This window comes from Gopherus evgoodei, chromosome 1 (assembly GCF_007399415.2).
Source record: "Gopherus evgoodei ecotype Sinaloan lineage chromosome 1, rGopEvg1_v1.p, whole genome shotgun sequence".
Taxonomy (NCBI): domain Eukaryota; kingdom Metazoa; phylum Chordata; order Testudines; family Testudinidae; genus Gopherus; species Gopherus evgoodei.
Window position 1 is genome coordinate 268,692,182 of NC_044322.1, and position 26,724 is coordinate 268,718,905.

Genomic DNA, 26,724 nt, shown 5'->3' on the forward strand with positions numbered 1-26,724 from the left:
TTTGGGGCTGCATTAGTTTCATATTTGCAGACTTTTCTCCATAGCTACAAGGGCTAGAAACTTTTTATTTTGAAACGAAAGCTGAGATTCTCAGATAATCCCTGGACTTCAGGAGCTGGGGCTTTAAAATACATTACTAACATTGCGGGAGTTGGCAACACTGCCAGATAACTGGCCTGTCATCGGGATGCTTCAGAAGAAGGGGGGAAAAGCCCACAATGCACCTTGTCTCATGTCTGCTGTTCCAGAAAACAAACACACCAACAACTCCAATTTAATTGCATTTGGTTCAAACATAAGGATGGCAAAACCTATTCCCCCCTCAGGCCCCCATGTCATCCTTACTTCCTGGGCTGCAAACATGTGGGATGACCAGACAAAGTGGCAACATCAGCCAGAACTCCTAACTGAACCAACACTTCTCTCCAAACTACTCTGTGTCACTGTTCCCCCATGAGACTCCTCTGGCAGGCCAAGAATTCTTTTCTTCAAGACTTCCCAATAAAGCCACATAAACGAGGACCAACTTATAAAAAAAAAATCTTTATTTCATGTACCAGGATTTTTTTTTTGTAATTTTCTGTTTTTTAATTTTTTTTCTTTTTAACAGTCTGAAAAAATCCCCACAAAATAAAGAAAATGGAGGTTGGTTTCTTGAACTGGTTTGAGCTGGACATGAGCAATATCCTTAGAAAAAGCTTTCCCGCCAGTCCTAGTCCTCCCCCTTCTTTCTCCCCTCTCACACCCAGGTGCTCACTCATCTTCTTGTTCCTCTCTGTGAATGCTCAAGAACTTTGTGGGCATCAAGTTCTCAAAAGCAGCTTTGGATTTAAACCAAAACACCATACTCTGTCTACGCCGGAGTTTGGGAAACTCATTTAATTCAGTGCTTGGAGGTGGAGGGAGGGGTTATTTTTCATCTATTCTTTTATATTTTAAAAGGCCTGGGGACCAGGTGGGGATGGCAGGCTGGGAGGTGACTGGAATTCAGCAAGAATCTCAGACACCCTGTACAGACTGAGGCATGCCACCTAGATGATCAGTTTCATCTAAGCTTTCTTTGTGCTTCTCCATCAGCGCCAGACCTTCCCCTCAAGACCTAGAGAGAATTCGTTTAACCTTGGACTTAAATTTCCCACATGTTGCTCCCCAACCCTGCCCTGGAAGGAACCCCACTTTCCTGTGCTGAGAGGGAAAGTAGGATAAAGCAGCAATATCTGGGGCCAGGAATCATTTTAGGAACAGTGTCTATACTCCAGTGGGAGCTGAATCATGGGACTTAACGACTTTTAAAACTGGAGCAGCAGGAATTGGAACAGAGTCAAGGGTGGGGCTGAGCAGCTGAAAGGGTCAACTGACCCACTCAATAAACCCGCAGCCCTGGACCTGCCCCTGGATGCAACAGAAGGGATTCTGTTGTCCGTAAGCCCCTGGAGAATTCTCTCAATCTGTGCTGGCCCTGGGCTGGTCTGTAGCTGACTGAGTGACACACAGCAGCATATTGCTTTGCCCACTGTCCCCGCCATCCCTCTCTGTGTCCTGGTAGCAGCATTATAAAGGGAGCTGAATTACAAGTGGTTTCTAGGACCTCCTTGGCACATTGAGTCTCCTCAGCACAAAGCCTTGGTGCTAAATGTCAAGTCAAGTCCCAGGTGCATGTGATAATTCCTGGGATGGATGGGTGCTGCAGGCATGGTGAGGAGGTTTGCAGGATTTACATTCTCGAAGGAAGCAGGGAGGGGAGGGCAGATGTCTGCAATGGTGTGGTGGGACGAGTGTGCGTATGAGTGGGAGACTGTAGGCCTGATTCTCCTCTCATGCTCACTAGTGAAAACCAGGAGTAACTGCACTGGAAGCAGTGGAGTTATCTGGGGTCAAGCCAGTGGGAGAGGAGAATCAGGCCCAGTGTGTGTATGAGCAGGAAGAGGGGAGCATGTATATGGGAGTTCAAGGGCCTCACTGCCTTGCACCTGTGTTAAGTCACTGCCCCGGGACAGAATGAGGGTAAAATGCTGCCACTGGGGCAAGCAAATGGGGACCTCCGATCTGGTAGCACTTTGCACCCACCCTGCTGGGTGTAAATGACTACGCAGGGGCAGGGCAGTAGGGAATCAGGCCTTGTACGCGACGAGGTCTGTCCAAGACTTGGGGCCCAATCCAATGCCCATTGAGGTCAATGGACAGACTCTTGTTGGTTTTTTTTAGCAGGAGTGGGTGTTAGGCTCCTGGTGACTAGGCAAAACTGACATTTGAAGGTATATACAGCAGTAGCCATTCCATGTGTGCCTACCCCGGGGAGCATCCACTGCATGCATGATAGGAGTGCGCATGTGAGTGCTAGTCTCCTTATTAGCATATAGTCCTTATGCTGTCTGTCACCCATCCCCCCAATAGCAGCATCTTCCTCTCCTCAGGGAGAGATGTGTGTCTAGCACAAAGCCCTGTGGCCGGCAGCCTCTCCCCTCCTGCCAGCCGGTGAGCTCTGGCCTCTTAGTGATTTTCATTTTGTTAAAGGGATTTAATTTCCTTTTTCTCTTTACAAGCCCCTCTGCTAATTTGCATTTCCCTCCCTCCCTCCCCCCAACTCCCACGTTTTCACAGTTTAAAGCTGGAGAAAACAAAAAGAAAAATACTATCTGGTTTTCTTGCAAGTAAATCCACTTACTGTATTTACATTTATTTATAGTTGGTTTTGTTTTATTAAAAAATTGCCACTTATTTTTTAGAAACTTTTTTCTTTTTTTTGCAATGTTGCTGTTAACCACAGGATCCCCAGGGACTAGTGAGTCCAGGTTGGTCACCATTAACTCCCTGGGGACCAGGGAATCAGCATTAACCCCTGGGATTCCCAAGGACAGGAAAGTCAGTGTTAACCCTTCACGGGCCCACAAGAGGCACGAGTCACCTTTGATCCCAGGGTCTTGGCAAGTCTGAGCAGGTCACAAGTAACCCCAAGATTTCCAGGGTCATCATGAACCCCTAGAACTCCCACAGATACACTCATCACTGCTAACCCACCCCCCCACACTTCCTGGGGACCCTCCCACCCCCGGAGTCTGTGAGTCCACGTTGGGTTAAAACTGAACAGAAAACAAACCAAAAAAACGAAAGAATGAAACCTGAAAAAATCCAGAGAGCTGCCTCCTCCTCCCACTTAATTTTTTGTTGTTTTTTTTGTTGTTTCTTGGTTCCCTTTTTTCAATTTGTTTTTATTAAATGTTAAAATAATGGTACATGGGAAATCATGCATTTTCTTTTGAATTTATTTTCTATTTTTTTTAAATCTCTCTTGGTTTTTAAAGTTTTTTCTTTTTTTTCCTTTTTCTTATTTTTTTATACTTTTTTTGTCATTGTCGTTTCTTTTCTTTTGTTTCTTTTCTTGTTGTTGTTGTTGTTGTTGTTTTGTTTTTGTTTTTTGCTTTTGGAAGGTTTCCCCCATGGATGCTTTCTCTTCTCCCTCCCCTGCCCGCCCTGGTGCCCCTGTTCCTCCTCTTCTGTTTCCTCCCCACTTCCCACCTGCTCCTTCCCCATTTTCAGCTCCTGGCGGCGGCTTCATACCGGGGTGGTCCGGCGGTTGGCTGTGTTAGTGTGGATAGAGTCCTTGTTCTCTTTCTGGATACAGTTGTGAACCTGGAGGAAACTGTTATCCCTGTCGGAATTGTAGGTGGCGGTGGGGGTGGTAGCAGCCTTCAGGGGGTCCCTGGTCAGGGTATACATTGAGATCTCTGTTGATGGGAGGGTATTGAACCCTTTGATCCCGACGGGCGAGGCATCCCTGGAGTGTGAAGGCTCAGTGGAACGGGAGCTGGAGCGACTGCGTCTCTGATAGCGGTAGCGGTAGCTGGGGATGCGGGTGATGGCGGAGGACTGGAGGTAGTCCGTGGCACGAGCGTTGGCACGCAGCTGTTTGTGCCGGTCAATAAACATGTGGACGGCCAGCACTCCCACCATCTCAGCTATAATGAAGGACAGGGCCCCAAAGTAGAAGGACCAACCATAGGAGTAACTGTTCTTCTTGGAGTCGCTCTTGGAGGGGTCTCCAGCATTGGCTGATATGTACACAATGATGCCAATTATATTACTCAGACCTGTGGGCGAGGGTAAGAGAGAGAGGAAAATATTAGAGTTGCCTAGAGGGAAAGGACAGCAGGCGGTGCAAAGTTAAAGCCACCGGTCTTCCCAAGAGTAGTCCAGTGCTGGTGAGGGCCCAGCTGCCTGTCTGCTCACAGCTCCCCAAACTAGCCTCCAAGCCTGCCCTGCTTGGAGCCCTCTCTGGGGATTCTCAGGTGAGAGAGCAATTCATTCCACATGTTCACTGAACCCTAAACTTCACCCTGCTACTGGCACCCCAGTCAGTCCTGCCTACCTCCGTGAGACCCGCTCCCTCAGCAGATGTAGAGAGGAGCTCAGTCTCCATGTACATCCAATTCTGAGATCCTGCCTTCCCAGTCCTACACCCCAACACCGCTCTAACCCTGGCCTGGAGAAATTGATTTCCTATATTCCTCTACCCAAGATGGTTACACCCTGTTGAGAAGTAGTCAGGGACTCCATGGCTCCATCTGTCTGATGTCAGAGTCTGTCCAGTGGTGGACGTAGCCATGTAACTGAAGGGAGCTGGGATTCTGTTTTCTGTTTACTGTGTTTGTACATGTAGAGGAATCTCTCTGCAGGGAGCAGCTGCCATTTTGTGTATCAGTTCAGATACAGAATGTCAGAGTGAGTCACTGAGTGCTCTCTCTCTCTGTCTCTCTCTCTCTCTCACACACAGAGAGACTTTATATTTACTCTTTCTGGTTGAATGTTTTCATTCATCTGAGATAAAACTCATCTAGACTGAAAAATATATGTTACCCTTTTTGCCTGTGCAAACATACCACCTCCTTTCCCTTCTGCCTCTGCTGCTCCATCACCTGGACAGCCTGTCACTCTTTCTTTCTCTGATAGTATCTTCCTCGCTATTGCTCTTAGTCTTCCATCCTCCCAGCCCATTTGTCCCTCATCCCTTTACCTGCAGACACGAAGAAGATGCCGGCACTAAGGATGATGTTGTGTCGGGTTTTGTAGAACTCGCTGGCTGCAATGCAGAGTCCACCCATGAAAAGCAGAATCACACTCAGGATCGGGAAAATACTAGAGGCCCTTACAGCCCCTGTGAAAAAGAGAGGGAGGGGGGGACGAATAACAGCACAGGTAGGAGACAGAGGAAAGGGAGAAGAGAAAACAATACAGTAGACAAAGAAATGGGGAGGGGAGGGAACAGATACAGAGGGGAAACAATAGCATGTATTGTGTGAGGGAGAAGGACAGGAAATAGAAGGGAGAGAAACATGGAGAGGGCAGAGTGATTCAGGGAGGAATAAAGAGAAAGAAGGGGAGGGCGAGAGGAGACAGAAGGAGAGAGTGGTCACAAATGGATCACCCATGTGTTGGATTGTCTTTGAGACTATCAGAAGCCAGTGGCATACTCAGGCGGCCTGGTGGCATAAGTTTACCTGGGACTCTTTCATAACCTGGCTGAACCCCCTGCAAACCTCTCACTCCTGCTTTTGTTCACACCGTTTGCCTGAGTAGGGCCCTTCGGCTATTATTCCCATCTATAATGTGATGCAGTTTGGTTTTTAAAGAGCAGTGCCAGCGTCCCAAACGTTTCACCCAAAGAGTCAGTCAATTGCACATCATTTGGAAAGTGAACTCACCTCCTAAGGAGAGATTTGTAGAGAGTTAGAAAGTAGCTACTGAGGCAGGGTGAAGGTCTGTGGCTATAGGCTGAGGCTGCAGCCCTCACTGGCATTGGGAAATAAAACTCACAACCTAATCCTCCAGAAGCACAGGACTCCCAATGGTGAGCTAAAGGTGCAACTTGAGAACCTCATGCATATTCCATCCAGCAGAGAGCAGTGCACATGCATGTGCAAACACACACACACACACACACACACACTAGGAGGGCCTCTCATTTTTCAGCCAACAGACTGTGGTGGTGTGCGTTTGTGCACCCCTCGACCCTCCGCTCCATATTCTGTCTAGCAGAGAGCAGTGTTGTGGACTGGCACTTGCTGCACAATACATCACAGCATGTACAGTCAGTATTTTTATGAAAGAGGCCTCTCCTCTCTTCCCAGCAGAAAGATGCTACAGTGTGAAACAAACACATGATTGAGAAAGAACATGCCTCAGTGCAAGAACTGCCCAATGCAAATCTTCTTTCAGTGCAAAGGTGAGAGAATCAACCTGAATAAAGCAAACAAAGGGGGTTTCCCTAGACAGCAGGGACAGTCGGTTCACAGGTCCTAGGGGAGAATCTGTCCCTCGTATCAGGCACAGGCACTGAATTCTTGCTGGTACCGACTCTAGCACAATCCCTGCTTGCTATAAATCCAAAGGGGTGTGAGAAACCTCTCGCCTGCTCTCCAGTCCTATGTAACTCTACTTCAGGGAATGGGATGGGAATAACCGTGCTAATGGTTTGGGGAAAGTAGGGGAAGATTGAACAGTGGGGAGCCAAGTGACAGCAAGCAAATGCCAAGTGGATGCCCGCTGTATGGAGGGGCCCTGTGGAAATTGTTAGCATCACATGCTGGGGAGAACACAAGGTCACAGTTTGAAATTGGGAGCAGAGGGGTGAAACTAGGATTCTCTGCCCTTAATCTCTGCTCCGTTGCCTTATTCATTTCAGAAGTTCCACAGAGTCAAATGACCATGGAAGAGAGGGGCTGTCACTGAACCCACCGTACCGTTCCAGAGTCCAGTGCAGATCCAGGGCTGGCCTTACCATGAGGCAAACTGAGGCAGCCGCCTCAGGTGCCAGAGGTGGGAGTGGGGCGCAACTAGGACCCAGAGTGTAGAAAATTGTGTCTGCTGCTGGTGCATATGTATTCTTTCTACTCCAGATGCACAGAGATGGTGGAGTGCTGTGCTGGAGGAAGGAGGGCACAAGAGATATAATGGGCAGGCAGGAGAGAAGGTGAGAGGGAATAACAAAAAGCAGCAGGAGCTGCAGGGAAAGAGAGGAGGAGGAGAAGCCTCTTATGTTGTGTGGGAGGGATAGCTCAGTGGTTTGAGTATTGGCCTGCTAAACACAAAGTTGTGAGTTCAGTCCTTGAGGGGACCATTTAGGGAATGGGGGTAAAGATCTGTCGGGGAATTAGTCCTTCTTTGAGCAGGGGGTTGGACTAGATGACCTCCTGAGGTCTCTTCCAACTCTGAAATTCTATGTACCTCTCTAGCACCCCCAGAAGCCTGGACTGATTAACACCAGCTTCTCAGGGAGCTTCCTGTTTCCTGCTGCTTCCCTGAACCTACTTGAGGAGAACAGGCAGTCAGCTGAAGTAGTAGGAGGCAGTTATGCCCTTAAGACACTGATATCTTCCCTCACTCAGGCCCTGCTACCAGCCTGCTTATTAGACCCCTTCAATTGAGTGTTGAGAGCCACTATAACTGGCACAGACCAGCAGTCCTGAGTGAAAGAAGAAAACACCTCTCTGAGGCAGCATTCAGAAAAAGAAAGGAAGCTTTTCTATCTAAGCAGGAAGGAGGTCTCCTGAGATATATAGACATAAACATTCATGGTGAGCCTTCGAGCCCCAGTGAGGAAGTGAGTGGTGAGGAGATGCCAAATCTTCTAGTTAGTCAGAGTGCAGGTGACCTGGCAGCTACTGCAGCATCCATATCTCCATCTCAAATGGATGTAACCATGCACATTCCTGAAGAAAAGTGTAGATCAGAGAAGAGTTGGTGGAGGCGCAAGAAACAGCGGCTGCTGAGTTTAGTTCCTTAAGTCTAGATGATCCAGGACTGAGGACCCACTTGAGCAGCAGCCTGAGGGACTTTCTTCTACTGCATGGGCCATAGCAAGTGAAAAACTTCATGTTCCCCAAAGACAATGAAAATAGAAGTTTCCATCCAACACATTACTGGCATGAAATCCCCAATGGTGACAAAGTGGAGAGGTCATGGCTTATGTACTCAAAAACTCAGAATGCTGCATACTGTTTTTGTTGCAAATTCCTCCAGTCTAATGTTCCAGCCACATTGGGTTCTACAGGAACAAAGGACTGGAAAAATCTGGCTAGAAATCTGGCATGCCATGAGAAGGCAGCAAATCGCCAGAGAGCATTCCATAGGTGGAAAGAGCTTGAGATAAGACTATGGTTGAAGGCCACCATAGATGATCAGCATCAAGAGAACATTGCATCAGAGTCTCTTTACTAGAAAAATGTTCTGAAAAGGCTCATTGCCATTGTGAGAATGCTTGCTACCCAAAACCTAGCACTGCGTGGCACTTCAGATCATTAGTATGTGCCAAACAATGGAAACTTCCTTAAAATTGTGGAGCTGATGGCTGAGTTTGATGCTGTTCTCCAGGAGCATCTAAGAAGAGTCACCACCCAAGAAATGTACACACACCACTACCTTGGAAAAACAATTCAAAATGAGATCATACAGTTACTGGCAACAAAAGTAATACAGAAGATTGTGGCAGATCTGAAGTCAGCAAGATATTACTCTGTTATTCTGGCCTGCACACCTGACATCAGCCATATGGAACAAATGACTTTAATGGTGCGTTTTGTAACAACAACACAACCTAGTGAAAATGTCCCTGCAAAGGTGACTGTCAGAGAGCATTTTCTAGAATATATTGACACTGATGATACTGCAGGAGCGGATATGACAAATGTGCTTCCTAAAAAGATGGAAGATATGGGAATTGCGATAGCTGACATGAGAGGTCAGGGCTACGATAATGGTGCCAACATGAGAGGAAAGAACAGAGAAGTGCAGACACGGATCAGAGAGTTAAACCCTCGAGCTTTTTTTGTAGCGTGCAGTTCTCATTCATTGAACTTGGTGGTCAGTAATGCAGCATCAGCTTCTAGTGAGGCTGCTGAATTTTTTAATGTAATTCAGAGCATCTATGTATTTTTCTCTGCATCAGCTCATCACTGGCAAATTTTGAAGCAACATCTGGGAACATCCTCTCTGACACTGAAACCACTGAGTGCCACACGATGGGAAAATCGAGTGGAGGCGATAAAGCCTATCAAACGCCAAATTGGGAAGATAGAGGATGCCATAGTTGCCATCATGGAGGATAATGCTATGACAGGAACTGTTCATGGGAGAACAGTGGCAGAGGGAAATGGAATCACCAGAAACATACATAACTTCAAATTTCTGTGAGGCTGAGTGTTGTGGCATGACATACTGTTTGAAATAAATGTTGTAAGCAAAAGACTCCAAGGTGTTGACCTTGATACATCTGGAGCAATGGAACAACTGGACAAAGTCATACCTACAGTCTTACCAGTCAGATGAGGGATTTCAAAATGTTCTGAAGGGTGCACAGAAGTTGGCAGAGGAACTTCACACTGAAGCTAGTTTCCCACCCATTCAAGAATACAAGAGTCACCGAAGAAGAAGACATTTTGATTACAAGGCACAGGATAATCCCATAAGAGACCCCAAACAACAATTTAAAAGTTGAATTCTTTAACCAGATGCTAGATTGTGCAATACAATCGGTTGAAGAACATTTCATGCAGCTCAAGGAACACAACAATATATTTGGGATGTTGTGTGATATTCTAAAACTCCTCACTATACCTGAAGAATACCTACACCAGCAATGCAGGGCACTAGAAACAGTGCTGACACATGATGGCATGTGCGATATTGATACGAGTGATTTAGGTGATGAACTGAAAGCCCTTTCAAGATACATTTCAGCAGAATCAACTCCAAAGGCTGTTCTGGAATATATGTGCACAAATAAAGTGACCACCCTCTTTCCAAATGCTTTTGTTGCTCTTCACATACTGCTAACACTTCCTGTCACAGTTGCCAGTGGAGAACGCAGCTTCTCCAAGCTGGAGTTAATAAAAACACAACTGCTCTCCACAATGACACAGAAGAGGCTGGTCGGCCTTGCAACCATCTCCATAGACTATGAGCTGGCCCAGACTGTGGATCTTCAGGAAGCAGTTCAAATCTTTGCAACTAAGAAGGCACAGAAAGCATCACTTTGATTATTCAAACAGATAAAAATGCCAGTGTTTACTATGCAGACAAGAAAAGTTACATTTGCTGTTCAGACATTTGAAAGTTAAGTGTTAAAATTTTTGAACAAAACATTTTAAGTTGTTAGTTCTCCTTTATTGGGGTAGGTAGCAGAGCAGTACCATGAGAGCAGTAGAACAGGAAGAAGGGAGAATTGAGACCTTTCAAAGTTTTGGCCCAAGCGAGGGGGTATGGGGGCATCATTTGAGCTCCCTGCCTCAGGTGCCAAAATGTTGTTGGCCGTCCCTGTGCAGACCATGCCGTCTGAAGGGAAGGAGTGCTGGCAATGTGTTCTGAATGGCTTCTACCCAGCCTCAGAGTCTTGTGGCAAAGAAACACACTGACATTCCCCCCCTTCCTCCTGACACTGGCCATTTGATTGCAAGGAACCCGAGCCATCTTATCTGAATGGTCAGCAAAACCAAAATGAGTCCTAATCAGGCTCCCTGCCATCCCAATCTCCTGCCTACTCTGATTCAGGCAACAATCTAATCTAAAGATCAGAAACAACCTCCTAGACAGTCATGCCAACACTACCACCCCCAGCTCAGGTGAAGCCTCAACAAGCTCCAATTTGGCAGGAGTCCTGGGAGAACTTGTCCAAGTCAGGCCCTCTCCAGTCAGGCCTAGCTCAGCATGAGGCTCCTTCTACCAGACATGACCCAGCAAGTACTTCATTAAGTCAGCCCAAACCCCAATATCCCGCTTCAGTTAATTGAACACTGCTCTTTCCTAAGGTATTCCACCTTGGGGATTTGCTTTGAAGGGAACATTGCCAAGGATAATAGACCTACCATTTGACCTACACTTGTCTGCTTTTGGAGGAGACAGTGATCTGGAGCCCTCTGTGGGCTCTTCCCCAAAACAAATGCTCCAAAGCTCTGTTTGCTAAAAAGAGACCAATGCCAGCAAACAGTTCTTCACTAGCAAATCTGTGCTCAGAGGTAACTGTACATCAACAAAACAGCGTGCCCATCCCTCTGCTGATGAGTGTCACCCACATTTGCAGCCCTGGCCCTCAATCTGTCTGGCAAGCAATGCAACAGAAATACATTTTAAGGAAACCTTCTCCAGGGAATTATTTAAAACCACAGCAGGTGAGCAAATATTTTAGAATTGATGATTAAATCCTATCACAGTCTCCCTCTTTCATCCACATAAATGATCTTGAAAGAATCCCAAATCTTTCTAACTCCATGGTGCTGCTGGGCCTCCAGCATGCTCCAAACACACACGAGTCGTAGTTGGTGACTCCTAGAGATCCCCAGCCCTAGCAGATCCCTAATGCTTAGTCCACACAATTAAAAGCCACTTCTTTTGGGCTCCTTTATAGCAAAGATCTCCTCTCATGATGTCAACAAGAACTGTGCTCATTGAGGGACAACAGGACATAGAGGTAGAGATTAGCTGCTGGGACCTGTGCATCTATTGTAAAGGAAGACCGAGCCTCTGCTTTTGCACTGAACAAAAGTGGTCTTTTTTCATCAACAAAGGTTTTACGGGACCACACAGAACTGCACTGCTTTCCAGGCTGGCTCCACGTACCCGTACATGGGAGTTGTGAACTCTGCCCTCATGTCCCAAGTTGGGCTCTGATCTCTGCTGTCTCTGCTTTCCACTTGTGTGCCCCTTCCAGAGACACACCATGCTCTAAGTGCAGCAAGTGGCCCTGATACATGCTCTTCAGTCTTTTCTGTGCTCCAAAGAGAAGTGTTAGCTCCAACAGGCTCTGTTCTTACCATGCACTTCCCTGTACCACCCGCTCTCCGTCTCTTATCCACAGCCCAGTTAAGTGAATGTTCTGTCAGCAAAAGATGTCTGATCAACAGCTCTGGTGACAGAAGCAGGAGCTCCTCAGAGCTTGCCCATCTAAGCACTGACCAGCACAAACCTACTCAGTTTTTGAAATCAGATATGATCACAGTATAAGAATTCAATATATGAATCCCAACAGGGACAGCAGAAGCAGAAGTGATGTAAGCTTTCGTGCCCCTCTCCCCCAAGTGCACACACACACGTGCACTATCCCAGCCTCCCCACTAGTCTGCCTTCCGCCCCTCATGGAGGGGCTACTACATCTAAGGAAGGTCAGTCTTTATGACCCATTCAATCCTCGGTTGCTCTGCTGAGACTGCTACCAAAGCTGCTAATTAGTGTCTCTCATGGTGATAGTTTCTGTGAGGTGACTACTTGCTCCAGAAATAGACTAAGACCACTGACTCATTTTATGTGGATTGACAATTATCAGAGGGTAGTGACTCCCAGTCACAAATGACCTGGCATGCATTAGAGTCAGTGACTCAGAAATGAGAGGCTCGTGACCCCATACCCAAACCCTCTAATCTCCTCGCCGGGGGATCAGAGGGAACAAGTGACCTGCAGTTTCTGTGCAAGTCTCTATAACCTACCCTCAATCCACAGGGTTACTCAGTCCCTCCCACCTGAGAAATGATTGCAACTGGTGACACAGTCAGTGCTTCTGTCGTTTCCCCTTCTCCTTTGAGTAATTTTCACTGGAAGCCTCTTATCTGTTTTGTATTATCTGAGAGCTAACGGGACACTCTCTTTGCATCTTGGAAAGCTTCCTTCCTGTCAATATTTTTCCAATGTATTTAGAGTTGGGGGTGAGGCTGAGGGGCTACAGAATTTTATCATAATTAAATACCTTTAATTAAAAAACCCTTTATTGCCAGTGCAAGTTTGACTCTAGCAGGATCCGGTAGATTTGGTCTTGTGGAGGTGGGAGTGGATTCATTAGTGGAAGGCAGGGGACCCACTGAGACAGATATTCAGAAGGTCTTAGGGATGCCCCCAGTCAATTCTTCCAGATTTTGCCTCATCTGGCATGTTAATCCTCAAGGGAACCAGACTTTGAACAGTGTCATCTACAGGAAGCAAAGGGCACCCAGCGCTCACACCCATAATCAGTTCCAAGGAAAAGAGCCTGCAGACTTACGGAGGAAATATTCTGCTGTGTCAGCTTCATAATCTGTATCCTCAGGGAAGTGATCGATTTGCTTACATAGACCTTTAAAATTCCCTGCAAAACAAGAGAAGAAAGAACAAATGAGAACATCAGAAACCAGTTAAGGCAAACAACTCCTCTCTGGGTCATTCTTTCTGCCCTCTCTGCCTCCTTCGCAGGCAACACATACCCTCACATTAAGCTCTCAGGCATTCTCTTCTGTCCTACATACACACCCTTCCACATCCCCATATGCACATGGGGGCATAGGAATTGCTGTGTCAAATCTAAGATCCATCTAGCTCAGGGTAGGTCTACACTATGGGATTATTCCGATTTTTCATAAACCGTTTTTTAAAAACAGATTGTATAAAGTTGAGTTCACGCAGCCACACTAAGCACATTAATTCGGCAGTGTGCATCCATGTACCGAGGCTAGCGTCGATTTCCAGAGCATTGCATTGTGGGTAGCTATCCCATAGCTGTCCCATAGTTCCTGCAGTCTCCCCCGCCCATTGGAATTCTGGGTTGAGATCCCAATGCATGATGGTGCAAAAACAATGTTGCAGATGATTCTGGGTAAATGTCGTCACTCAATCCTTCCTCCGTGAAAGCAATGGCAGACAAGCATTTTGCGCCCTTTTTCTCTGGATTGCCCTGGCAGATGCCATAGCATGGTAATCATGGAGCCCGTTTAGCCTTTTTTCACTGTCACCGTATGTGTACTGGATGCTGATGACAGATGCGGTACTGCAATGCTACACAGCAGCATTCATTTGCCTTTCCAAGGTAGCAGAGACAGTTTCCAGCCCTATTGCACCGTCTGCCGCTTTGGAAATTGGTGATGATGGTTACCAATCATATTGTACCGTCTACTGCTGTCATAGGTGCTCTTGGCTGGCCTCGCTGAGGTTGGCTGGGGGCGCATGGACAAAAATGGGAATGACTTTCCAGGTCATTCCCTTCTTTATATTTTGTCTAAAAATAGAGTCAGTCCTGCCTAGAATATGGGGCAAGTGTACTAGAGAACCAGAGAGCACAGCCGGTCTGGGTCAGAGCCCCAGATATCCCTCAGAAATGATGAGCTGCATGCCATTCTAGGGGGATGCCTCTGCAACAACCCCACCCGTTGCTTCCCTCCTCCCACACTCCTCCTGGGCTACCGTGGCAGTTATCCCCCCATTTGTGTGATGAAGTAATAAAGAATGCAGGAATAAGAAACACTGACTTTTTAGTGAGATTAAATGAGGGGGAGGCAGCCTCCAACTGCTATGATATTCCAGGCAGAACATCTCCATTACTCATTAAAGGTTTGTGGGGGAGAGGAGCACAGCCTCCCGCTGCTATGATAGTCCAGAATCTCCATTAGACATGAAAGGGCGGGGGTGGGGGAGGAAGAGGAGCTCAGCCTCCAGCTGCTATGATGAGGACATTTACCTGCCCCATCTGCCAGGACTGAATCTTCAGGACACAAAGCTTAAAGAAGGGAATGACCGGGAGTCATTCTCATTTTTGCCCAGGCACCCCCGGCCGACCTCACCAAGACCAGGTAGGAGCACTCACAGGATGATGATGAGGACGACTAGCAGTCATTTTGAACCATACCGACTGCCACCGGGGAGGGGAGGGGAGAGGATGCTGCTGTTTAGTGCTGCAGCACTGCGTCTACCGGCAGCATCCAGTAGACATACGGTGACATTGAAAAGAGGCGAAAAACTATTTTTTCCCTTTTTCTGTGGGGGAGGGGAGGGGGGGTAAATTGATGACATATTCCCTGAACCACTGGCGACAATGTTTTTGACCCTTCAGGCACTGGGAGCTCAGCCAAGAATGCAAATGCTTTTCGGAGACTGCAGGAACTGTGGGATAGCTCGAGTCCTCAGTCCCCCTTCCCTCCCTCTATAGGAGTCCATTTGATTCTTTGGCTTTCCGTTATGGTTGTCACACAGCACTGTGTTGAGTCCCTGCTGTGGCCTCTGTCTATCATAGCCTGGAGATTTTATCAAATGCTATGGCATTTCGTCTTCTGGAACGAAGCTCTGATAGAACAGTTTTGTCTCCCCATACAGCGATCAGATCTAGTATCTCCCGTGTGGTCCATGCTGGAGCTCTTTTTGGATTTGGGACTGCATGGCCACCCGTGCTGATCAGCGCTCCACACTGGGCAAGCAGGAAATGAAATTCAAAAGTTCGCGGGGCTTTTCCTGTCTACCTGGCCAGTGCATCCGAGTTCAGATTGCTTTCCAGAGCGGTCACAATGGTGCACTGTGGGATACTGCCCAGAGGCCAATACTGTCGAATTGTGGCCACTCTAATCCTAATCCGACATGGCAATACCGATTTCAGTGCTTCTCCCCTCATTGGGGAGGAGTACAGAAATCGGTTTTAAGAGCCCTTTATATCGATATAAAGGGCTTCATTGTGTGGACAGGTGCAGGGTTAAATCAGTTTAACGCTGCTAAATTCGGTATAAACGTGTAATGTAGACCAGGCCTCAGTATCCTGTCTCAGGCAGTGGCCAGCACCAGATGCTTCAGAGGAAAGGGTCAGAACTACAAAGTAGACAGGTGTGGGATAATCTTCCCCCCACATTAGCTCTTATCCTGGTCCCTTACAGAGACTGGCTGAAACCCTGAAGCATGAGGTTTTAGACCCCTTCAAATTTTTTTGTTAGCATTAACTCTGGATATTCTTGGTATCATATAAATCTCCACTCCTTTTCTGAATCTTGCTAAATTCTGGCTTCAATGACTTCCTGTGGCAGTGAGTTCCAGAGTCTATGTACACATTGTGTGATAAAGTATTTCCTGTTATCAGTTTTGAGTTTGCCATTTCATATCCCCTTGTTCTTGTGTTACAAGACAGGGAGAACGGACATTCTGAATCCACCTTCTCTAGATCATACATTATTTAATGTATTTCTATCATGTCTGCTCCCATTTGTCCCTTTCTAAGCTGAACGATCCCAGTCTTTTCAATCTCTCATCATAGGAGAGTTTTTCCAGGCCTTTAGTCATTCTTGTCAATCTTCTCTGACACCCCTCTAATTCTTCAATAGCACCTAATTACACATAAATGATAAGGAATCTGGGAGCTACATCCAGATCTAATGGGCATTGGTTAAACTGCACAAATGCAGCTTTGGGGTGTATAACATGTGACCTGCAGCTTCAAAAACCTCAGGATTTTAGCACTTGAGCTAAAGGAGAACCATCCTTAACTGTCAATAATACTAGGGCTCTTACCCTCGCCAGACCAGCCATGAAGCAGCAGTGGTACAAGTAAGCCCTGGCCAATACTTTGCAACATGCACATGAACACCCAGCTATCAGCATGTCCTCATACTTCCAACCACACCCTCTACATTTCGGTGGGTGGCAGAGGTAGTCCAGCTCCCTGACCCCTGCTGACACCTTGGAACAGAGTGAAATCTGGGGCAGTCTAGAAGAAACATGGTTACAACACAGAAGTGGGATCACTCAGCCCCTTCCTCCTGGTATCAGGAAATTCACCCGATTGCAAAACAGGACCACGCAGAAAACAGTCTCATAGACTCGTAGACTTTAATGTCAGAAGGGACCATTATGATCATCTAGTCTGACCTCCTGCACAATGCAGGCCACAGAATCTCATCCATCCACTTCAATAACAAACCCCTAACCTATGTCTGAGTTGCTGAAGTCCTCAAATTGTGGTTTGAAGACCTCATGCTGCAGAGAATCCTCCAGCAAGTGACCCGTGCCCCATGCTGCAGAGGAAGGCGAAAAACCTCCAGGGCCTCTGCCAATCTGCCCTGGAGGAAAATTCCTTCCCGACCCCAAATATGGCGATCAATTAAACCCTGAGCATGTGGGCAAGACTCACCAGCCAGCACCCAGGAAAGAATTCTCTGTAGTAACTCAGATCCCATCCCATCTAACATCCCATCACAGACCACTGGGCATACTTTCCTGCGCATTAATCTCCATGGGTTCCCCTCCCCCCCCAATGCAGTGTCCCTCTCTTTTCCTGGGATTTACCCTTACAGTAGTATCATCCATCTAAAACTAACTGCCCTTGACTAGCCCAGAAGGAAAGTTGCTCTGTCTGCACAGAGACTGAGGCAATTGGGCTTGGGGGCACTTGTCCCTTGGGCTCCAGAGCAGGAGTTCAGCCAGTGCAGAGGCATTTGTGCAGGAGACCTGGGCCCAGATTCTTTGACCCTATGGATTAGATGCTCTTGGGGGTTACGCTCCTGGCATTGGCACCCCCAAATTGGGATAGGCTGAAGGGACGAGAGCTTTCATAGTGATTGTGGAGAGTGAGGAATCCTGGGAGAAGCTGCGGAACTACACTGCCTTACAAGGAACAATCCTAACAATGCCCAGAACACAGCGTCAGGAATGGAGGATGTGGGATCCTTACAGCCACCGCGGTCCTAGCTGTTGCACAGAGGGAATGGTGTTGGTTGTGAGGAGCACTCAGCATATTTCAGCCCCAGCCTTTTCCATCAGGAGGCCATGCAAGGAATAATTCAGGTATCCTGGTTAGAGGAATGTACTGGGAAGATTCTCTCATATTTCTGGACAGGACTTTGGGACATTTGAAGAAGAGACCAAGCAAAAAGAATCCATCTCAGGTTTTACTTTGAGCCCAGACTTTGCCTGAGCAGAACTTAGGGCATTTAATGCAAGTCATTACCTTGTAACTGTCCATGCTATACTGATAGTTATACTCCTCACTATCAATTCTCCCTGCTTTGACCCTATCTATCTGATCTGCTGATCTTTGGTATTTTTTAAGGCACCATGGTATCTAACAACCAATTCAGGAAGCTCCCATTAAGGAGCTGGGACACAGCAGAGGTGAGTCTAAGACCTGAGTATATTAGGAAGTAGGAACAAATTATCTTTGGGTGCCTCCAAAGTTTTCAAGCCTTACAAATCCATATTCAGAGCAGTTGATTCCCTTCTGCCCCATCTCTTCCTGTGGGCTGCAGGGGGGAGCCACTAAGCCCCTCTTACCACACCAAGCCCCACATTCAGGAGGTACCTGCTTTGCAGCCACAGTTCTCCTAGAAAGAATGCCTCACAGCCAAGAAAATCTACTATATCTCCCTCCCCACGCAACTACCTGCACACACATCATCTGTATGGAAGGCAGATAAAATTTGAGGCACTTGAGATGCCTTTGCCCAGGTGTGGCACAAACCCTTCCTTCTTGTTTTTGTCGGTGCTTGGACATAGTTCGTGAATGGCCAGGTTCCGCTGACTCACCCTTTACTTCTCTCCATGCGATGTGCTCCCATTTGCCATGAGAGGGGCTCCTTGCTCCTGACTGCTTGTGATAGCCAGCAGTCTGTGAAAGAGGAGCACCTCTGGCCTAGAACCTGTCCGCTGGGCCCCTGGCTGGGGCTGGCTGCTTTACAGCCACAATCTCCCCTGTTTCCCCAAACTCCAGAAAAGCAACTCTCACCCACCACAAGTGACATCATTTTGCCCACAGAATTGCAGAGGACCAAGGCTATGTTGTCCCCACTATAGTTATGTCTCTACCCCTTTCCATTTCCCTTGGTCTTAAATTGCCCATCTTCCACCTCTCGTTAGCCTGCAGCTCTAAACCCTTTAACATGGACACGCTCAGTGGCACCTCGGTTGGCCATCTGCTTTCACTTGGTGGGACCAGAAAAGCCTCCAGATGTAGCTTCCACATTTCCCACCTGGAATGGAACCGCCTCCTCGACAGGGAATGCCCCCTCCCACCACATGCGGTGGGGAAAGCAGACAGAGTCAGTGCCCCAGCAAAGGAGGAATAACAGATGGCCAGGAATGAGCCCAAGACACTGAGTGCTTGTGTGTGGAGTGTGTGTGTGTGTGTATGCGTGTGCAGAGAGACCCCTATTCTTCCTGGCACATACAGGCAGTTATGATTCCCTGCCCCTCCTCTGCACCTCATAACTCCTTCCTTTCTTAGCTTGGTTAATCCCTGTGTGAAAATCAGGCTGCTTATGACTGATGCTGCATCTTGTGCATGACAGTTTTCATACGGCCTCCTTTGGGTACCCTACAGAGATTCTGGGCACTCAGAGTCTGTCTACACACTACAATTAGACACCTGCAGCTGGCCCATGCCAGCTGACTTGGGCTCACAGGGCTCAGGCTAAGGGGCTGTTTAATTGTAGTGTAGATGTTCCGGCTTCAGCTGCAGCCTGAGCTCTGGGACCCTCCCATCTTGCAGGGTCCTAGAGCTTGGGCTCCAGCAGAAGCCTGAACGTCTACATCTCAGTTAAAGATGCCCTTAGCCTGAGCCCCACGAGCCTGAGTCAGCCATAGGTTTTTAATTGCAGTGTAGACATACCCTCAGACAACAAGGGCAAACTTCAGTGTCTTCCCTAGCACCTCAGCTGCTAACACATCTGGAGCCCAGCCAGATGAGAGGAAGGATTCTGCCATGGGCAGGGCACAAACCTAGAGTCAGGAGACCCCGGTTCAATTTCCTGCTCTGCTACAGACTTTCTGTGTGACCGAGTCACTTAGGGTTTGCCTGCACTGCAATAAAACACCTGCAGCTGGCCCTGGTCAGCTGGCTTGGGCTGCAGGGCTGTAAAATTTAAATGTAGACATTCAGACTTGGGCTGGAGCCTGGGCTCTGGGACCCTCACCCCTTGCGGAGGGCCATACTCCTAGGGTACATCTATGATGCAATGTAAACCCAGAATTTGAACTCAGGCTCAAGCCTAATCCCCCTTCTATCTACACACAAATTGTGCTAATCTAGAGCTTGAACCCAGGGTCTCAGAACCCCACAAGGGTGGAGGGGCCACGCCTGAGTCAAACTAGAATCCAGGGTTCATGCTGTATTGCTTTGCAGTATAGATGCAGCCTTATTGGACTCTTGCTCCAGGAGTCCACCAAAAGTATTCCAACAATCCCATGGGCTGATTTTCTTAGTTCTCTGGACAGTCAAGTTTTTCCACACTGCACCACAAAGGGCTAAAGCAGCTACATTTTGGGAGGGTGCTAGGAAGTGTGGGCTATGGGTGGTTGGACTCAGGCAGTATAGATATTGAATTCCCAGGCTGGGACCCATGGTTCAATAATGTCTAACGTGAGGTTACAAATGAGTGTAGATCAGGGACTGGCAACCTTTGGCGTGCGGTCTGCCGGGGTAAGCCCCCTGCCGGACGGTTTGTTTACCTCACAGCTCCCACTGGCCACGGCTCGCAGCTCCAGGCCAGTGGGGGCTGTGGGAAGCGGCGGTGAGCACATCCTTCGGCCCACGCTGCTTCCCACAGCCTCCATTGGCCTGGAGCGGTGAACTAAGGCCAGTGGTCGCTGCAATTGGCTGAACCAGCAGATATGGCAGGTAAACAAACCAGCCTGGCCCACCAGGGGACTGACCCTGGCAGGCCACGTGCCAAAGGTTGTCGATCCCTGGTGTAGATGCTCAAGCCCTAGGTAACAAACCCAGGGTTTGCTAACTCGAGTTCTACTAACTCTGTGCTTATATTGCAGTCTACACTGCCTACTAAGCCCAGCTCTGACTCAGGTTTGAGTCCAAGCTCCCCTTCTGTCCACACACAAATTAGTCTGACTTGGGTCAGCAAGCACTCAGGTCCAGAGTCCTAGGACCCTGCTAGGGGGTTGATCAGAGGTCAGTCCTGCTGTGACTCAGTTCCAAGCCCTGTCATTTTGCAATGTGGATACACACAGCTCAAGCCACAGACCTGAGTCAGAAGATCTGCATAGCGCAGTATGGACGTGTTAGCACAGCTGTGAGACCTGGATCCGGCAAGTAAGCCCAGGTTTACAATGCAGTTTGGATGGTCAAGCGTGGGCTTGGAAACAGCCATGACACAAGCCAGGTCCAGCAGACCTGGGTTTACAACAGAGTACAGACACACCCTTGGGGTGCAATTCACAAAGACACGTAGGTACCTAACTCCCATTGGTTTACCTCAGAGTGAGGTGCCAACATACCTGTGCAAATCCCACTCTTACTCCCTCTGTGCCTCCAGTCCCATCGGTAAAATGTGCTCTGCCCTCTCTGACAGGGGCATTGCAAGAATCAACACATTACAGACTGTGAGGTGCTCAGAACGATTGGAATGGGGGCCAGATTGGTGCTTGAGAAGGACTAGCAATGGTAGAAAATCTTTCAGAAAAAGCCTGGTGCCGAGAGGGCCTATCTGTCCCGTCCATTGCTCCAAGGTCACTCAGCGATTCTCTAATGGGGCACCTGTGGCCTGCTGAGACAGGAGAATGACCTACTCTGCACCTGCATTGATAGCAAAGACTACAGTACATGTGGGGTGGGGGAGGGAATTGGTCACCAGTCTTCCTGAGTGCTGTTCAAACAGCCTTCCCCATTCTGCACTCAGGGGCTGCAGGAGTGGGATGCGAAGCAGTGAAGGGGCCATTTCTATACCCTGTGGCCAAAACTTTCTGAAGGTTCAAATAGCCATTTGGGTGCCTCTCTATGGGCCCAAGACCCTGTTAGAAGGACAAGGGCAACCTCTCCTCTGAGCCTGGCATTCCCTTGCCTACTACCTCCCTTCCCTGAGTTGTTGCATGAGAAGCAACCCTAAAGTGGGCCGCTTCTGTACTGCCTCCTGCCTTCAGTGCTGTCTCCCTGTTCCCCAACCCCCCTAGTCACCTGCCCCTTCTGAAGCTCTGCTGTGTGAGCCTCAACACTTTCCACGCCTCCCCTCTGCCACATTTCCTATTGGTCCTGTCCCAATCCTGCCTCTCCTCTTTCATTCTAATGCGAATCCTGTACACCGTCAATATATCTGTCTGTTTCCCTTCTCCAGCCAAGGTCTTGCCCCTAAGAAGTCAGTGTCTCTAAGAAGTAAGATCTTTACTCTGCACTGCCTGCCTTCAGGTGCACAGGCTGTGGCACAGCCAATGAGGGGCTCCTTCAACACCTAAACCCACGAATCCTGGGATAGTCATACTTCTGATTTGACTTACTCTGGAGCCCCTGGAGCAGGCCTTGGTTGCTCCTGGGCCCTTCTGGAAACGCTCCTTGGCCCAGACCATGCCCCCATCCCTGTCCCCACTCTGCCCCCTTACAGGGTTCAAGAGACTGGGCTTTCATACAGCTTGGGCACAACCAAACACCAGCTTGGAATATCCTCTGGGTTCCCACAGCTGCACAAATGGCTACTTTGCACCTGCTCAAGCTGCTGAAAATGGCGACCTGAAGAACTAAGACTAGCACTCCAGGGCACCCCGAAAACGCACGGACCAAAGGGATAGTATTTTCCAGTTGGGACAGGCAGGGTGGAGATAGTACGTGAGGCTGAGATTTGCAATGCTGCCTAAGGGTTTTGGATGGCCACTTCACACTGAAATTCATAGGAACTGGGCGGCCAACCCCTCCACCCCTGATGGTTTGAAATATTCTACCCTTAGTATATGGTATGAAATCAGCAGAGCTACACTGGTTTAAACCAACTGAGAAGTTGGCCCTATGTTATTAGTAACACAGTTTACTTCTGTACCACTTTGTATGACCATGTCTGTTTAAAAGTCCTCCTTGGCTGCAGGAGATCCATTGAATAACAGTGAGTTCCTGGGAAAGAGACACCCCTTTCCTGCAGGGGAGGAGGAATTTTGAGTGGCCAGGAGTGTACATCTGGAGATAGAGAGCCTGAGGTAGAGGGAAAGACATCCGAGAGCAACAAGCAGACAGGTGGAGCCAGGGATGAAAAGCCTCCTTTCCCAGAATGCTTTTGGATATTTCCTTCTCAGCACAGGTTTTGGGGAAGAGGGCTTCTGGGGAGATGTACAAAGGGAGCTGGATGAGACTGCTTTCTTCACCAGAGAGGAAGGATGGATGCAGTGGTTAGGGTGTCAGTCACGGTTCACTTCCCTGTTCTGCAACAGATGCTCTGTGTGATGTTGGGCAAGTAATTTATTCTCTGTGGCTCAGTGCCTTCTCTGTAAAATGGAGATAACAGTCCTGTCCTACCTCACCGGGGTGTTGTGAGGATAAATACACCATGAGAATCTCAGATACTATGGTAGCAGAGGGTATAGAAGCAAAATAAATAAAACCAACCAGGTTTAGACTTCCTGTTTTATTAGTAATCTCGATCTCTGATGAAACTGGTATTTAATATTTACTCACGAGAAAGCTGCCAGAAACAAAGTGTGAAAGGGGTAGGTAAATCATGTTGTGAGAGAGAGAGACATACACATTTCTGTCTGTTCCAAGTCCCCATCTCAGAGCTGAGTCTGTTTGGGACCAGCTGGCGAAACAAGGCTCAGAGCCAAAGTCTGTGCACAGATGAAAAATAGCAGAGAGCACCATGGGAAACTAAGTGTGGAGTTCATATTTACACATATTGGTAGAGACCTTCAAAAATTGGAGACGTCCATTAGCCATCATTGACAACAGGGAGTCGTGAGTTTGGGTGTCCCCTTTTAGACTGCCTAGCCCGAGACCTCTGATTGTCAGGAAGTGCTGAGCACCCTGCTTTCTGAAAATCAGACCCCTTTAAGGCATCTCAAATTGGGCAGCCCAGAATGAGGCATTCCAAGCCGCTAGTAGCTTTTGAAAATCTTGGCTTCAGTTCCTAAATTAATATTCAATCACCTAAATGAGTGGCTGGATTTTCAAGTGCTGACTGTCCATTAGCTCTGATTGACCTTTATGGGAGCTGTTGAGTGCTGTGCACTTTTGAAAATTAAGCCACTTATTTAGCTGTTTCAATATGGATTTAAAAGCCTAACTTTAGGGTCTTATTTTGGAAGGTCTTGGCCACGGTGCAAGAGGGGGCTGAGCTGCAAGAAGTAATGTTGGGGATTCAGCGGTTGCGGCTTGAACATCTAAGTGAGAACCAATGGCCCAACACAGTGCAAAGGGTTGCTATACTAGCAGAGGTACCACCTTTTAGGTGAAATGTAGGTGAGGTGCTGCCCATGTACTCCACAACTCTGCTCCTCAGCCACAGTGGAACTTTCTGTCATAAGGGAAAGCTCATCTGGACAGGAAACAAAGCTTGGGGGCGGGTAGGGGGATGAGCCAAGACTGAGAAACAAGATCCAACAGGAACCAAGGCCTGTGACAAATCTCACTGCCTTCCACTTCCAGTGCAAGGTGCATTTCTTCAACCTGGCCTTCTCTAACATAAACATACAGCAGTGTAGACATTCAAAACAAAACTAAACCCTACCAAACCAGGCAATACACTGCACACACAATTCTCCCTCCAGGGATAGGGTGAAAGAAGGAATGAACCAAATGTGACAGATATTAGTCACATCGCTAAATGCCATACTGGAATGAGTTCAGATACAATGGTTAGTGCAATATAAAAACCTATATAGGATAGAAATAGAACTTGTGATTATTAAGTGCACCCCATCCCTGGTAGGACCATTAGCCTGATTCTCCTTGCAACATTACAGCTGGAACAGTGTTTCTGAAACTGGTGTTGCCTCTTGTGTAGGGAAAGCCCCTGGCGGGCCGGGCCGGTTTGTCTACCTGCTCCGTCCGCAGGTCTGGCTGATCGCAGCTCCCACTGGCCACAGTTCGCCGCTGCAGGCCAATGCGAACTGCTGGAAGAGGCGGCCAGTATGTTCCTCGGCCCGCATTGCTTCCAGCAGCTCCCATTGGCCCAGAGCAGCGAACTACAGTCAGTGGGAGCCACGATCGACCAAACCTGCTGATGCAGCAGGTAAACAAACCGGCTCAACCTGCCAGGGGCTTTTCCTACACAAGCGGCGACCCCAGTTTGAGAAACACTGTGCTGGACTAATAACATTCCACCAGCCTAAAATTCAGTCATTCATTGGATATGGTATTCTTCGTTACTTCCTATCCTAAACTGTACAGTAATGTTGCTATGAGTTGTTAAATAGGTGATGCATTCTACCTCAGAACTGGCTGCAGTTATTTCTGTATGTACAAGTATAGTATCCCTGGTAGCAAAACCTATCATTAACATATAGATGGAAATTTTCATATAAAAACACCTTCTTTCATAGGGTCATAACTTTCTAAAACAAAAACGTCTTTGCTTGAAATTTCCCATCATTTGTCTCAGCCAACAGCTAGATTTGTCTAGAAAAGTTGAGCAAAATCTGTACACCCATTTCTGATGTTTTAACTATAAAAATAATTTAACTCAGAAATGTTTGAACTTTACAATTGATAGTCCTCAGTCTGATTTAAAATGTTAACAAGTAGCATGACAATAGAAGTAATGGAAAAATCCATGTTACACATGAATAGGACAAACTTTCAGCTCTGTGTAGGGTTGTGACACTCTTTTCTGAACTGGAGCACTATGCATCAAGCCTGGAGATGAATCTCATTGGAAAAAGCAGTGTAGAACCAAAAGATTAGTAGGTTCACCAAAAGTCATGAAAGATGGTTGCCCTTCATTCTGTATATGGTGCATTGACACAACGGTGATGGGCATACTGGAATTGGAGCTAGATTTCAAAGGAGAGAAGAGATATTAGTTAGGTAGGTCTGGTTTTCTGCTGCTATTTCACTATGGAATTCCAAAGCTGTGACTATGCAATTGTGGAGGTACTCAGAGAAAAATCAGCAGAGAATTTAGCTATTATTTCTACAGCATTATAATGTTCTCGGCTTTTTACAGACATAAAAAGGAAGGTCCTGGAGTAGTTTGTAAGAAGATGAGAGAAGCAGACATCAAGGTGTGTTTTGAAAAGATAGGGTACATGGGAGAAAACATGGGCAACTAGAGAGGAGATGTAAGCAGGGGCAAAGCTATGCAAGGCCTTGAAGGTGAGACTGGAACCAGGCCAAGTATTCAAGCAGTGAGGTGGCATAGCTAGATGGAGTGTAAGGAGGATGATTTTAACAGCAGCATGTTGAATAGGTTCCAGGGAAACAACATGGGAGCTGGAGAGGCCAGGGAGCAGCTTGCAGTAGTTAAGGCAAGAGATGACCAGGGCATGGAGAAAAGTTTCAGCAGTATAGATAGAGTAAATGAAGAATTTCAGAGATATTACAGAGGAAGTACATGCAGGATTTAGCAACAGCCTTCGTATGTGTGGGAGGGGAATCAAATGTGACACCAAAACTGTGAGGCTAGTAACTGGAAGGGTGGTGTAATTATCTGTAGTGAGAGAAATGAAGCAGATAGGGTGTGGGAAGGAGATAAGCAGTGCTATTTCCACCATGTGTAGTTTCAGTTGGTGGCTGGACTTCCAGGAACAGATATCTGGGGGGCTGGGAGATGCAGATGGCAGACTGGAGGGCAAGCGTTAGTATTTAAATGCTTTTCTTTTTCTTATTTTTAAATTTAAAATAATAATACAGTCAAGGAAATGATATTCATGTAACCATGTTAAGGTTACAATATTCAACCCTCAAAAGTTAGGAAATGCAAAAATTCTCATATGGTTATTATTAAGGCTCTGTGACTTCTGCAGCTGCTGGTGCTGGCTCAGGGCTGCCAGAGCCGGGCATCCCATGGGCCAACAGCAGCAGCAGCAGCAGTTTGGGTATGTGGGAGGGGGCTCAGGGTTAGGGGTAGGGGGTTGGGGTGCAAGGCGGCACTTATCTCAGGGTGGGAGGTTTCCCGGCTCCCACTGGCATGTCCCTGAAGCTCCTAGGTGGAGGGGCCAGGTGGCTCCGCCTGCTGCCCATGTCCACAGGCCCCACCCTGCAGCACCCATTGGCTGCGGTTCCTGGCCAATGGGAGCTGTGGAGCCAGTGCTTGTGGTCAGAGC

General features: G+C 47.7%; 1 protein-coding gene across 2 annotated transcripts in view; it reads right to left on the reverse strand.

Moving 5' to 3' along the window:
- Window positions 1–3,442: 3,442 nt before the first annotated feature.
- Window positions 3,443–26,724, reverse strand: part of CACNG2 (calcium voltage-gated channel auxiliary subunit gamma 2) — a 67,088-nt gene continuing 43,806 nt past the window's right edge. For both annotated transcript variants that reach the window (XM_030545535.1, XM_030545525.1), the window contains 3 exons: window positions 13,019–13,102; window positions 5,012–5,152; window positions 3,443–4,088 (listed from right to left, as the gene is read on the reverse strand). In XM_030545535.1, coding sequence (XP_030401395.1) covers window positions 3,553–4,088; window positions 5,012–5,152; window positions 13,019–13,102 — 761 coding nt within the window. In that variant the 3' untranslated portion in view covers window positions 3,443–3,552. The remainder of the gene's footprint in view (window positions 4,089–5,011; window positions 5,153–13,018; window positions 13,103–26,724) is intronic.